This window comes from Salvelinus fontinalis, chromosome 38 (assembly GCF_029448725.1).
Source record: "Salvelinus fontinalis isolate EN_2023a chromosome 38, ASM2944872v1, whole genome shotgun sequence".
NCBI lineage: Eukaryota > Metazoa > Chordata > Actinopteri > Salmoniformes > Salmonidae > Salvelinus > Salvelinus fontinalis.
Genome location: NC_074702.1, coordinates 25,459,617 through 25,474,269, shown reverse-complemented (window position 1 = coordinate 25,474,269; position 14,653 = coordinate 25,459,617). Strand labels below are relative to the sequence as shown.

The following is a 14,653-nucleotide window of genomic DNA, read 5'->3' as shown; positions in this document are numbered from 1 at the left end:
GGAAAGATTTTCCACATTGGAAAATGTGGGAGAGAAGTTTGGAGTGCTGTCAACCTTCCAAAGTCTCTCAAATGAGGAGCTGACAGAACAATGCGAGGCCCTTAGTATGACACTGCACTATAAAGAACACTCAAACTTGGATGGCAGAGAGCTTGCACAGGAACTGAAGAAAGTGAACTTAGACAATGACCCTGCTTGAGCTGCTGATATTTATATGCGAAAGGGATCTCAGAAATGTACCCACATTTGTGGACTCAGAATTTGTCTTATTCTTTGTGACCGTAGCTGAAGCAGAGAGGAGCTGAAGCTGAAGCTCATCAAATCCTTTGGCGCTGAAGGGGGGGGGGGGGGTCGCCCAGGGAGCCATTCAAGCCAGAACCGCCACTGATGCTACCAAACCATGACCTGGGACCAATCTTCGCCAAGATGTCACAACCATGCCCTTCTACACCAACTACCTTGACCCAGTCACTGACCACCTGCCCATGTTCCCAATTAGGACACAAGTGGGTACTATTCCAATTGATATACTGTTTGAGGGGCCTTTTACTTTCTAAACCACAATCTTGCCCTTAATAGCTAATGTCTATCTCCAGAGAGCTTGACTTACTAACAGAAAGTCTTTCTCCCCTTGTGGTGTAAGGCTGAACTTCAACCTGAGGCTGAACTGCTTTGACTCATGGGCAGACACAGAGAGAGGGAGAGAAGCCGCCATGTCCCCGCTAACGGAGGACCCCGCATCAGTGGTGCCTGCCTGTCTAGACTAACAAGGAATAGAGCGCCAAGAATAGAGGCTCTATGACCAACAGTCAGTTTATCTATCAAATGTATGGCTACCACTGCAGATGACCCTGGGCATGTTAGTGTGTTTGTCTTGTTACATCACTAGACTTTAAACCAGTATATTTCAGTCCACATGAACAATAAAGACAGACTATGCATACTTTTCTTACATTTTTATGGAAAACTTCTTTAATATTTTTTAGAGTACTGTTTAATCAGTGAGTACATTACAGGTACAAACTCTAGGCCATTATACTAGCTACAGTCAAGTAAAACATACTTAAGAACCTGCAGAGCACATAAAGACAGTCCATTCACTGTGTGTGTGTGTTCAAGTTTGGAATCCCAGCCCAAGTTGACATTGGGCCTTTAGTAAATTAAGCAAAATTCATTCCAAGATCAATGTTAGTCAGTCTGTGAAACCACAAAATGGACACAGTAGTAGACAAACACACATAAATCACACAAATTGTGTGAATGCCTTTTTATTTTTTTAGAGAGGAGGGAAGAGGTTACTTTCTACTTGTAGAACTCATGCTCCTGCTCATCCTTCTTGATAACAGTCTTGTAGGCCTTCTCAAAGTCCTTGGCCAGGACGATGTACCTATTTTCACGGACTGCCAGCATGCCAGCCTGAGTGAGAGGAATGAAAGAATTAAAACACATTTAAAAGAGCGTTTCCAGTTCTCACACCGACAACAGGTGATGTAACAGAGGATATTTAGTTATCTTTGGAACAAGAGAGTTAGCAAACGCAATAACTTGCTACTCTTTGACATTGAGTCTTTTGGAGTAGGTTGACCCCCCCATGGAAGAATTCCTCCCAACAGCACGGGGTCCCACTCACCTCCTGGCAGATAGAGTTGATGTCTGCTCCGGAGATCTTGTCTGGTCTGGCCACATCTACACACTGGTTAAGGACAACCGCAAACACAAACTCACACGACACTGAACAATGTAGTGTTCTTTCGGTTACTTAGCAACCGAAGAAAGGTATGGGAAAGTGCATTAGACTTTACAAAGGCGGGATTCAGTTAGAGTACTAAAGTCATGGTTCATTTGACCTTTAATGAGACTAATGTTCCAGATCAGAGCAGTATTCAAGGAGGTAAATATTTAATGAAAACTTACAAGCACACTCAATGAACTGGACACAGAATTTGTTCTGAGCAGGAAAAGATTGCATGATGCTGCTAGTACAATACACACCTGCAACCATTAACACAGACACGTTATGAGAGACTGCTGTAAGTAGGGCATAATAAGGATACAGTCCTCCAGGTCCACCTCCTCAGAGAGGTTCATCTTGCTGGTGATGGTGGAAAAGACCAGGCGTTTCTGTCGGCGGTCAGGTAGGGGGAACTCAATCTTTCTGTCCAGGCGGCCCGGACGCAGGAGGGCGGGGTCCAGTGTGTCGGCCCTGTTGGTGGCCATGATCACCTGACAAGGGAACAGATGTTTTTTTAATTTACATATTCTCAATGTGACACACAAGGTTACAGGTTAGCTGCATTAATGGAACTACAACATACAATAAGCCCTGGAGACAGTATGTCACAGAGGCAAAGCCCATAGCGCTCTCACACTTAGCTCACCTTGACGTTGACTGTCTGGTCAAAGCCGTCCATTTGGTTGAGAAGCTCCAGCAGAATCCTCTGCACCTCCCTGTCAGCTGTTTGGGAAGGAGAGAATACAATGAGAGATTACCAATGTCAGGGTTCAACCACACCAGTAACTGCTTGGTCTTATTTTCAGTCTTAATAATCAATCCCATTCACTATTGGTAGTAATTACTACCACACTATTGGTAGTAATTACAGTCTTGTCTCATCGCTGAAACACCGGCACGGAATCAGGAGAGGCGAAGGTCTAGAGCCATGCGTCCTCCAAAACACAACCGCACTGTTTCTTGACACAACGCACATCCAACCCGGAAGCCAGCCGAGGAAACACTGTACACCTGGCAACCTGGTCAGCGTGCACTGCGCCCGGCCCGCCACAGGAGTCGCTAGTGCACGATGAGACAAGGATATCTCTCCCTAACCCGGATGACGCTGGGCCAATTGTGCGTCGCCCCATGGACCTCCCGGTCGCATCCGACAGAGCCTGGGCTAGAGCCCAGAGTCTCTGGTGGCACAGCTATGCGCCACACGGGAGGCCCTTAATGAATGTTTTTAATTGAACATTTGAGATTCTACTAGTTAATAGCTACGAAAAAGTGTCCTTCTTCTGACTGGCAGCTTTAGTGTCGCAGGTCGTGAGAAGGGTGGGTGGGCTGTGTCAGAAAAACAGCACGTAAATGGCCACTAGAACGGCAGGAGCGCGGATGCCACTTGATAAAGCGGAATATCGCGTGCCCCCTGTGAATGAGGTGATTGGCAAAAAAAGTTGTAGCAGAGAGAAAGTCACAACGTAGAACTGGCGCCAGCGCAAGATGCAGCGTTGTGACTTTCCCCCTTCACGTGGCTCTTCAGGGTCGATTTGCTCGCAATGTCAAAGTCTGACGCATATTTTGCGCCTTACATGGTGTCGGTTGATTGGGTCCAGTGATGTAGTGGTATAAAAAGGTGAACAAAAATATACAACGCAATATAAAGTGTTGGTCCCATGTTCCATGAGCTGAAATTAAAAATCCCAGAAATGTTCCATATGCACAAAACGCAGGATTTGAATCAACATTTACCCTGCATTTTAGCCATCGAAGTGATGGCTGTAGTTCAGTACCTGCCTGGATAATTGGCAGTGTGGATGGAATGAGCAAGCTCCCCTGGCAACCACTGCGTGAAACACACGAGGAAATAAAACTCTGTTGTCTGCCTGGAAATTCATTTGTCAAGACCAATACATAAAAATATTTTTCCATAAACACATTTGATCGTTATCTGTTCTCCTCTCAATATATATATATTTTTTAACCCCCTTTTTCTCCCCAATTTTGATCCCCAACGGGCTCGGGAGACGAAGGTCAAAGGTCATGACGAAGTTCATGCGTCCTCCGAAACATAACCCGCCAAAATGCGCTTCTTAAAACCTGCCCGCTTAACCCAGCTGCACCAATGTGTCAGAGCATACACCGTTCAACTGACGCTTGTGGTCAGCCTGCAGGAGCCCAGCCGGCAACAAGGAGTCACTAGAGCGCGATGAGACAAGTAAAGCCCCCCCTGCCAAAAGACAAGTAACCCCCCCCCTAACCCAGACAACACTGGGACAATTGTGCGCAGCCCTATGGGACTCCCGATCACGGGCGGATGTGCACTACTCAGGAGGCCCTCTCCTCTCATTTTCATTCAAGTACCAACTTGAGAAGATTCAGTCAGATTTTCAAGGTATTCCAGTACTTGAATTTCAGAGTGCCAAATTCAAGTACTTTAAGCACCTTCTGACAACCCTGAAAATCACAGGTAGACATTTGATATCAGAAATGCCAATCTGTGGCCTCCCGGGTGGCACAGTGGTCTAGGGCACTGCATCGCAGTGCTAGCTGCGCCACCAGAGTCTCTGGGTTCGCGCCCAGGCTCTGTCGCAGCCGGCCGCGACCGGGAGGTCCGTGGGGCGACGCACAATTGGGCTAGCGTCGTCCGGGTTAAGGAGGGTTTGGCCGGTAGGGATATCCTTGTCTCATCGCGCTCCAGCGACTCCTGTGGCGGGCCGGGCGCAGTGCGCGCTAACCAAGGGGGCCAGGTGCACGGTGTTTCCTCCGACACATTGGTGTGGCTGGTTTCCAGGTTGGAGGCGCGCTGTGTTAAGAAGCAGTGCGGCTTTTACATTTAAGTCATTTAGCAGACGCTCTTATCCAGAGCGACTTACAAATTGGGAAGTTCATACATATTCACCCTGGTCCCCCCGTGGGAAATGAACCCTGGTCCCCCCGTGGGAATTAAACCCACAACCCTGGCGTTGCAAGCGCCATGCTCTACCAACTGAGCCACACGGGACCACACGGGCTTGGTTGGGTTGTGCTTCGGAGGACGCGTGGCTTTCGACCTTCGTCTCTCCCGAGCCCGTACGGGAGTTGTAGCGATGAGACAAGATAGTAATTACTAGCGATTGGATACCACGAAAAATTGGGGAGAAAAGGGGATAAAATGTTAAAAAAATACATTAAAAAAAGAAGAAGAAGAAAAAAAAGAAATGCCAATCTGTAAACCTGCTCTATTTTGCTTGTCTTATTGGATTTGGTTGCTATGTGCAATGCCAGTCCATTCCATTGCCTATTCTGAAGTGCAGCTGATTCTAAAAAAAGGTACACACTGGCTCATACCTCCAGTCTGTGCATCAAAACGCTTGGTAGCGATGGCATCGATCTCATCAATGAAGATGATGGCGGGGGCGTTTTCCTTGGCCAGCCGGAAGACGTCACGCACCATGCGGGGGCCCTCACCCAGGTACTTCTGCACAAACTCAGAGCCTACCACACGGATGAACGCCGCTGAGAGAGAAAGCGACAGAGAAAGAGACCAAGATATCAAATCAAATGCATTGGTCAATAACCAAATACTGATATGGTAACATGACAATTATTTGCTACAAAAAAATGACAACATAGCCTAATCATGTTAGCACCAGTGCATCCTATAGATAATGGTGAACATGGTGAATGGCCTACCTGTAGTGTGGTGAGCCACAGCCTTGGCCAGCATGGTCTTCCCACAGCCAGGAGGCCCATACATCAGAACCCCCCTGGGCGGGTCAATGCCAATCTGTTTGTAGAGTTCAAAGTGTGTGAGTGGCAGCTCCACTGCTTCCCTCACTTCCTGCTTCTGGATATCCATCCCTCCGATGTCAGCATACATCACATCCGGCTTTTGGTCTGCAAGGAGAGATACAGGAAAATAATGCATATAACATAACATAGGAGAGGAGCTGCACTACAAGTGATAAGGAATCAATGAGTGGAATATGCATGCAATGTATGTAAGCGCGCATGAATACATGTTTGTTCCACTCACAACTGTGCAATATATATGGGTCAAAGACAAGAAGTGTAAATTTGGTGTCCGAAAGATATTAATTTAACATAAAAATATATGGATCAATATAATATTAAATCACTCTTACCCTTCTCTTGATCCAGAAATATTTGTGTTGCAAACTATTACATTAAGGGAGTTATTGAGCTCTAAAGTGTCCTTAAGTGTAACTGTCCGGGTTAAAATTTGAATGATGTGTTTTTAAAATGTAGAAATTCACCCTAAAAATATAAATGAACACCCATGGCATAACTGTGTTAGTGTTTGCAACAATATATAGAATAATGGGCGACAATACTGTCTCTAAAAAATATTTTAAAACAAGAATAACTTTTTCCGGACTTTGGCACTTCATTAATGTCATTCAGTAGAGCGAAGGCAAAAAGCCATTTTAAAGCATATAACATGATGGTAATCGTGTGACATCAAACACGACCCTCTATCAATGAGGTGAGTAAATCTGAATTATTTTATGATTTCACCTTTTCACCCTCTAGTAACAAAAACACATGCCCTTCAGTACAACACAGAAAACTTACTTTTAATGTTATTTTTTAAAAAGCTTTATTAAATATGAAAAGGATCATCTTTATAGGTCAAGGTCATTACTTTATATAGGTTGCCAAAGAACTGCCTGTTAAATATGTTTGTATGAAATCTGTCCTTCAGTATCACGCTTTTGTCCTTCAACACAACAAAAGTTATGTTATATCACCCGTTATGCTGAATGACAGTAGCTTTGTTATCTCATGTTTTCACTAGTTTACAACATTTAATTATGCAATTCATATTTACTTGTATGAATACTGAATATCATTTTAAACAATTGTATGGCATTTTAAGGTACTTCAAGGCACATTATCTTTATACTGTAGTTGCCGTTATCTAATAAGGAGAGGACTGCACGGCACAGACAAAAGATTAACGCAGATCCAGAAAGACTAGCCAGAAGAAAAGCAAGGTATTGTTTTCATGCCATCGTCAGCAACAGAATATAAAGCTGGGTGGATAACACTTAACATTAAGTTGCACTATTACACTGTAGTTATTGTTTAATTGCACTGTTAATAAGGTATAACTGATGGATTATATTAAATAATATAATAACACACACACAATTATGGATAAAAAATGTATTATGAATTATATTAGTTAATAGCTGCTTCACATTTGGGGGACTTTGAGAAATCGAGACTGTACAAGTTTGAATTGCAGTAGTTTGATGGCCATTTTATGTAGCTATGTGTGTAGGTATCTTGAAATTGCATTTATGTACCTGCATTGAAGAGAAATTTACCAGTTATAGTGTAACAATGCATAATGAAAACATTATCTATCGTGTAATAATGCAAATTAACGCAATGTAAAGTGTTGCCGCAGGCTCAAATTATAGTAAAGTGATTATTATTAACATTAGCAATGAAATAGCAACAATACATGTTTGAGAGAGAAAGGGAGTGGGAGTTGATTTAACTTTAACTTTGATTAAGTGTTATTGTATAGCCTACTATTAATAGACTACTAATAACATTTAATGGATGCGAATCTTATTCTGTGCCAGTGTCATAACTATTACATTTTCCAGCTATCAGAGAAGGATGTCAATCCTGATCATCCACCGATCCATACAATGGCACAATCTGATTCTCAAAAAAAGAGGGGGAAAAATGGAGATTAAATTTTAAGCAAAACTGTTTTTTGTACAATATTTATGGAATGTTTTATAATTAATGCTTTGTTTGAAATATTCAATGCTGATTTAATCCTACGTGAATTAAACTGTACCCCGTGTCAATTAAACTATGTTGCATAGTAAAACCCATGTTCTTTATGTGTGTGGCGTATTGGTCATTTCTCTCTCTCTAGTATGGAAGCGATCTAAGTTCAGCTAGCCTGCACATTTTAAACATCTTATCCTGTCTTTTTATGCAGTTTTATAACTTTAATTATTGCTGAAGGAATCACATTTAATCAATATTTGTGGGCCGTAGCGATGTGTTCAGGGTAACAAAATATTGTCATACAGTCTAACACCAGTATTTTATATTAAAATACAATAACTTTGTTTTGTTGACTCAGAAAGAAAAACAAATCTCAAAGGATGAAGTGAAAGATATTTTCATAGATTTTTGAATTTCTTCCAGTGTAAGGCAGTACGTTTTTGTTAAAAAATTCAATACATTTTCAGTTGTACCCGTGACAAATCAAATATGTGGTATTCAAAATAAAAATGTCATTTTTCCGGGTAGTTATATTTCTGCCAGTCTAAGCAGAAATGTGATTATGAAAAATGGGCATAATTATTATATATATTTTTTAAACACTTAGTGTCATTCTGAAATACATTTTTTACTAGGGTACAGTCATATGAATCACAATAAAAAATGATTAGCTTTATTCTTGAATATAACTTCTATAAGGGCATAGGTGACACGCCAATGAACATGCAAAAGCCTTTTAGGGAATTGTAATTGATGTTTTTGCTACTTTGAAAACCTTATACGTCTTTGACCCATATTACAAAAGGGATATGTATACCAGGGGGTAGAATAGTGTGTATGTGTACCTGATGTGAGCATCATGATGCTGCTGTCAGCCTCTGGGGGGAGCACGTCCACCAGGGCATTGCTGTGCTTGTGCAGGGCAACCGACGCATTGGGCTTCAGCAGCTCTCTGTCGATGGTGCTTAGGATACGCACATAGTAGTTTGAGCCTGAGTCAAGGAGAAAAGAGGGTGGACAGAGCCGGAGAAGGGGGTGGACAGAGCCGGAGAAGGGGGTGGACAGAGCCGGAGAAGGGGGTGGACAGAGCCGGAGAAGGGGGTGGACAGAGCCGGAGAAGGGGGTGGACAGAGCCGGAGAAGGGGGTGGACAGAGCCGGAGAAGGGGGTGGGCAGAGCCGGAGGAGGGGGTGGGCAGAGCCGGAGGAGGGGGTGGGCAGAGCCGGAGGAGGGGGTGGGCAGAGCCGGAGGAGGGGGTGGGCAGAGCCGGAGGAGGGGGTGGGCAGAGCCGGAGGAGGGGGTGGGCAGAGACGGAGGAGGGGGTGGGCAGAGACGGAGGAGGGGGTGGGCAGAGACGGAGAAGGGGGTGGGCAGAGACGGAGAAGGGGGTGGGCAGAGACGGAGAAGGGGGTGGGCAGAGACGGAGAAGGGGGTGGACAGAGACGGAGAAGGGGGTGGACAGAGACGGAGAAGGGGGTGGACAGAGACGGAGAAGGGGGTGGACAGAGACGGAGAAGGGGGTGGACAGAGACGGAGAAGGGGGTGGACAGCGAGAGAAGCAGAGAACGAGGGTAGCACAGGGAAAGACAGAGGGGGAAATGTCATTAGCGAATATTAGAGCCAAATGTTCAGCATCAGAGTAAGAATGAGGCATTGGTGTTACTGTGCAAAATATGGGTGCTTATGGGTGTGTGGCTATTAGAGAATGACCGATATAGATTTTTTAGGGGTCAAAGTTGTCTGATATTTTAGGCAGATATACAATATACCATTTCCAAAAGACAGCCATGTATGCGATAATGCATCAATATTAAAACAAAACAATAAATTTTGATCAATGGATCAATGGAGTCTATGGCGCTACAGATGACAATATGTTAGCCCTTCATTTTGGACTAACAGTATATTAGCCAATTGATCAACAACATTTGCACAGAAACATCACTTCAGCATGTCACGCCTGTATCGAATGACATCATATAGGCACACAATATAACATATCTATTTAACACAAATGAGTCCAACGTAACATTAAGATTTGTGAAAAATACAATGAACAACAATATAAAACGCAACATGTAAAGTGTTGGTTCAATGTTTCATGAGATTAAATAAAAGATCCCAGAAATGTCCCATATGCACAAAAAGTTATTTCTCTCAAATGTATGCACAAATTTGTTTATCCCTGTTAGTGAGCATTTATCTTTTGCCAAGATAAATCCATCTACCTGACAGGTGTGGCATAACAAGAAGCTGATTAAACAGCATGGGGACAATAAAAGGCCACTAAAACGTGCAGTTTTGTCACAACACAATGTCACAGATGTCTCAAGTTTTGAGGGAGCGTGCAATTGGCATGCTGACTGCAGGAATGTCCACAAGAGCTGTTTCCAGATAATTGAATGTCAATTTCTCAACCATAAGCCACATTGAATGTCATTTTGGAGAATTTGGCAGTATGTCCAACCGGCATCACAACCGCAGACCCCGTGTAACCACGCCAGCCTAGGACCTCCACATCCAGCTTCTTCACCTGCGGGATTGTCTGAGACCAGCCAACCGGATAGCTGATGAAACTGTGGGCTTACACAACCAAAGAATTTCTGCACAAACTGTCAACTAACTGTCTTAGGGAAGAACATCTGCAATTTGTCACTGTCAATTCATCAGTTTCTCAATACTGCACCTTTCTGTTGGAGAATGAGCTAGCTTGCCGCTGCTGCTAATTTTCCCAGCTAGACATTCATCGGCATTGTGCAGTGCTCGTGGCTCAGGCAGTGAGTGGCGGCTGGCATAGCAGCAGTATTGCTAGGCAGAGGGACAATCAGCAAAGCCGATAGAGAAGGCCCATAGACTAGGAAAGGGCCAATAATCAGACCGATATCGACTTGGATTCAAGTCTCCACTCTCTGGATCCAACAACCAGAGGCTTACCTACACAATCTATGTGAGGACAGACAAAAGTGTAAAAATACTGTACCTGTGGTGGAGCCCACAATGGCTGTGTTTTGGTCCACAGCCTCCAAGAACTGGCCGATGACCAGGGGGATACTCTGTATCCTCTTCACCTCCTCCTGGGCATGGAGGAACTCCTTCTTCAGGTTCTTCTGTTCATCTTTGATGTACTCCTCCTGCACCTCCAGAAACTCCAGCTCCTGCTGCAGCTTCTACAATAGTAAAGGGGAAATTGTGAATGGTGTCATGGAGAATTAATGTTTATTGATGAATCATGGTGATCATATTACTCTAGTGCTAGCCTCTCTACAATGGCTTACTTTTAAGGCTAGGGCTGATTTCAAGGTTTTACTGCTAACCTACAAAGCATTACATGGGCTTGCTCCTACCCATCTTCCAGATTTGGCAAAAAAAAAATTATTCTTTAAACTCTGTCAAATCATTGCTAGACAACAGTTTAAGTCTTGCCATATATTTAAGTCAAAACTAACTCGGCCACTCCAGAACATTCACCGTCTTCTCAGTAAGCAACTCCAGTGTAGATTTGGCCTTGCGTTTAAGGTTATTGTCCTGCTAAAAGGTGAATTCATCTCCCAGTGTCTGGTGGAAAATATATTGAACCAGGTTTTCCTCTAGGATTTTGCCTGTGCTTAGCTTCATTACGTTTCTTTTTTTGTCCTGAAACATCCCCAGTCCTTCACGATTACATAAATACCCATAACATGATGCAGCCATCACTATACTTGAAAATACAGAGTGGTACTGTGTTGTATTTGCCCCAAACACAACACTTTGTATTCAGGAAAAAGTTGATTGATTTGACAATTTTTTTGCAGTATTACTTCAGTGCCTTGTTGTAAACAGGATGCTGCTTTGGAATATTTTTATTCTGTACAGGCTCTCGTTTTCACACTGTCAATTAGGATAGTATTGTGGAGTACTAACAACATTGTTGATCCATCCTCAGTTCTCCTATCACAGCCATAAAACTCTGAAACTGTTTTTATGTCACCATTGGCCTAATGGTGAAATCCCTGAGCCGTTTCCTTGATGCACCATCAAAAGTGTAATTAATAACTTCACCATGCTCAAAGGGGTATTCAATGTCCGTTTAATTATTTTATTTTTATTCTACCAATATGTGCCCTTCTGTGCAAGGCATTGTAAATTCTCCCTGGTCTTTGTGGTTGAATCTGTGTTTGAAATTCACTGCTCAACTGAGGGACCTTACAGATAATTGTGTGTGGCGTACAGAGATGAGGTAGTCATTCAGAATTCATGTTAACCACTATTATTGCACAGAGAGTGAGTCCATGCAACTTAAGCACATTTTTACTTAAAAGCTTGTTTAGGCTTCTCATACAAAGGGGTTGAATACTTGACTCAATACATTTCTGCTTTTCATTTTTAATTAATTTGTTGGAAAAAAAAGAAAAATATCATTCCACTTTGACCTTTTGAGGTATTGGGTGTAGGCCAGAGACAAAAAAAATCTCGATTTAATCAATTTTAAATTCAGGGTGTAACAACAAAATGTGGAAGTAGTCAAGGGGTGTGAATACTTTCTCTAGGCACCGTAATAGTTAACATTATGATTTAAATTGCTTTTCTTGTGGTGCTGACAGAAATAGATCTCAACAGTTAAGCACAGACCTTGTATCTGCTGTAAAGGTCTTCAAGATCTTCTGGTTCTGGGGCCAGGAAAGAAAGCCCCGTCTGGGGTCGTGAGTTCAGCATGGCAGGCACTTCGTCCTGTGTAGACACAAGACAACACAAACATTTACACAAATTCTACGTTGAGAGAATACCCCCAAATCTGTGAAAACTCTGTAGCAAATGTTAACTACTAACGTTAGCTAACTGTTTGTTGTGTTGCTAGCTAGCTTGTTAATTTACTTGCCTAATGCTGGGTGAGTGATGACCGACAGAAAATGTGAGAGACGCGGATTGGAAGACATTTCAATTCACGAGATTGTTTCAGTGCTGTTCCGTAACGGATAAGTACGTTACTGCGGTAGGTAGCTGACTTCTTCTGTCTTGGCTAATAATTCATAAGACATTCAACATTAGGCTCAGTCAGATGCAATCTAATTTATCACGCTAGCTACTTAGCTAGCTCGCTAACGTTACATTCGGTTGTTTTCTGACTTGTTAACTAACCTTACCTGCCGGTCATTGACTTGTGTTATTTTGTTTACGTTGTAGCTTGAAACTTACCAATACTACCCCCACAACATAAATAGATACGTAGCCACACCAAAATACAAACGTTTAGCTAACTAGCTAAAATTGCCTAGCTTGCCAGTTGAGATAGCATGTTAGCTTACATGACAGAGCATTTACAGTGCCGTGAATGAATTGGCACGTTTAGTTGGATGACGTACAATTTAAATGTATTCAAAGAACACTTTAGATTAAAGATAGTACGTTTTAAATTGTCTATACTTTTTAAAGCGTTGTATAATCAAAAACAACGGTGAAACGGCGTGAAAATGTACACGGTCAAAATGAATCATACCTGAATTTTTTCAACAGTTACTCCAATGTCCTCCATGTTGAATTCCTTATCATGTGACGTTCTACGTAAGGACCCAAGCGACATTTGCGTGATTCATGGGTAATGAAGTTTCTGTGGACAAGTGTTATCAACAAATGCAAATGAATTGAGAGATTGCTCCACAAATAAAATGTTATGTTCTTCTGAGTAATTTTTCTAAATTTTGCATCCATCTGATATAGTAAGCAAGCACCCTCAGATCACTATGAATAAGATGAATACTGATGATAGATATGATGGATAGCAGGTGAAGGACTGCTCATGCTGTCTTTAGCAGAATACTAGTTTTATGTACAGAACAGTTTGCCAAAGGATGTTGACAGTGACGTGCAATAGGTTAGGTGAGGTTTGTGGATTTCCTGCCAGTTAGTTGGTGGCTATAATAGGCTGTATGACTCTACTGCTGCTGCAGTCTGTTGCATCTTTCCTCTATTGCATACCTTTTTATTTTTGTCTTGTATTTCAAGTCTGTCCACAGATGAAAAAAACATGCTTCATACCAAATCTATCACAATAACATTCAGTTGTTTTCGAGGGATTTCTGTCCCCCATAGGCTAAGCTTCCCCTTAAGTAAATTGAATTATAATTGCCAAAATTAAATAGCCTAATTAGCCTACTCCTGTTGTTAGGGTTGCGTCAATTCAATCTGGTATAAGGACAAGTATGACATTGAGTCACTAATTGTATGCTATGTATTTTTTATTAACTAAGTAATAAATGGCAAATGCAACTTTCGTATATACGGGTTCACTGCACCACCCCACAGGGTGGAACAAGGAACTGACATGTTCCTGACAAAGATATTATAATATACTCTGACAGAGATAGTTCCCGCTTCCGAGCCGGCCTGTCAGAGTAGAGACTGGGCGTGGTTTAGACTCACCCAGCCTATCGCCGGTGCTCAGGCTAGTCCTAGCCTCTTTGCGCTCTTTGGTGTCCCGGCGCTGTTGCTGTGTCGATTACGCTCCCTCAACCCCAGAGACTGAGGTCAGACAGCTCTGCAACATTGTCTGCGCTATTTGCACCTGTATACAAATGCACACTGTTCTCGCTCAAGGCTAACCACAGCTTCCCAGCACACTTATCTGGGGCTAACTGTTACTTCCAGCACACACACACAGACACCCAGGCCAACAGTTGCTAATATTCAATCACATTGAGTATTCAATCACAATCACATATAGTATTGGCTTGTAGTGCATAATTCAGAACCTCACACTGTCTATACAGAAACAAATTAAATAATTCAAATAGGCTACAACACCAGAAAGCATGATTTGGCCAGAGGATCATTAGCGTCTTTGAAATAAGTAAGCTGTGTATTGTATTGCCGACAGTTGGAAAGGCCCTCAATTAGTATTTGAGTTATCAAAATGTATTGAGCTAACAGTATACTCTAAACAGCGGTACTCAACTCTTACCCTACGAGGTGTGAATCCTGCTGGTTTTCTGTTATACCTGATAATTAATTGTACACATCTGGTGTCCCAGGTCTAAATCAGTCCCTGATTAGAGGGGAACAATGAAAACAATGCAGTGGAACTGGCTTCGAGGTCCAGAGTTGATTTTGAGGTCTCTAAAATGAAAAGGTTCCTGAAGGCACCTTTAGGGGTTCCTCAGGTTGCAACACCAGTGGAACCTTTTCCATGTGGAACCTTTTTAAAAGG

General features: G+C 42.7%; 1 protein-coding gene across 2 annotated transcripts; it reads right to left on the bottom strand.

Moving 5' to 3' along the window:
* Positions 1–941: 941 nt before the first annotated feature.
* On the bottom strand, positions 942–13,055 carry LOC129837193 (26S proteasome regulatory subunit 6B). Of its 2 annotated transcripts, none has more exons than XM_055903133.1 (10): positions 12,947–13,055; positions 12,082–12,180; positions 10,454–10,640; positions 8,320–8,466; positions 5,390–5,593; positions 5,045–5,212; positions 2,379–2,455; positions 2,055–2,223; positions 1,631–1,686; positions 942–1,416 (listed from the first exon to the last, which is right to left on the bottom strand). In XM_055903133.1, the coding sequence occupies exons 1-10, from the start codon at positions 13,028–13,030 to the stop codon at positions 1,303–1,305; spliced, it is 1,305 nt and encodes a 434-aa protein (XP_055759108.1). In that variant the 5' UTR covers positions 13,031–13,055; the 3' UTR covers positions 942–1,302. The 2 variants fall into 2 exon arrangements, with proteins under 2 accessions (XP_055759108.1, XP_055759109.1); XM_055903134.1 differs by lacking the exon at positions 12,947–13,055 and adding an exon at positions 12,646–12,667.
* Between the last annotated feature and the right edge of the window lie 1,598 nt (positions 13,056–14,653).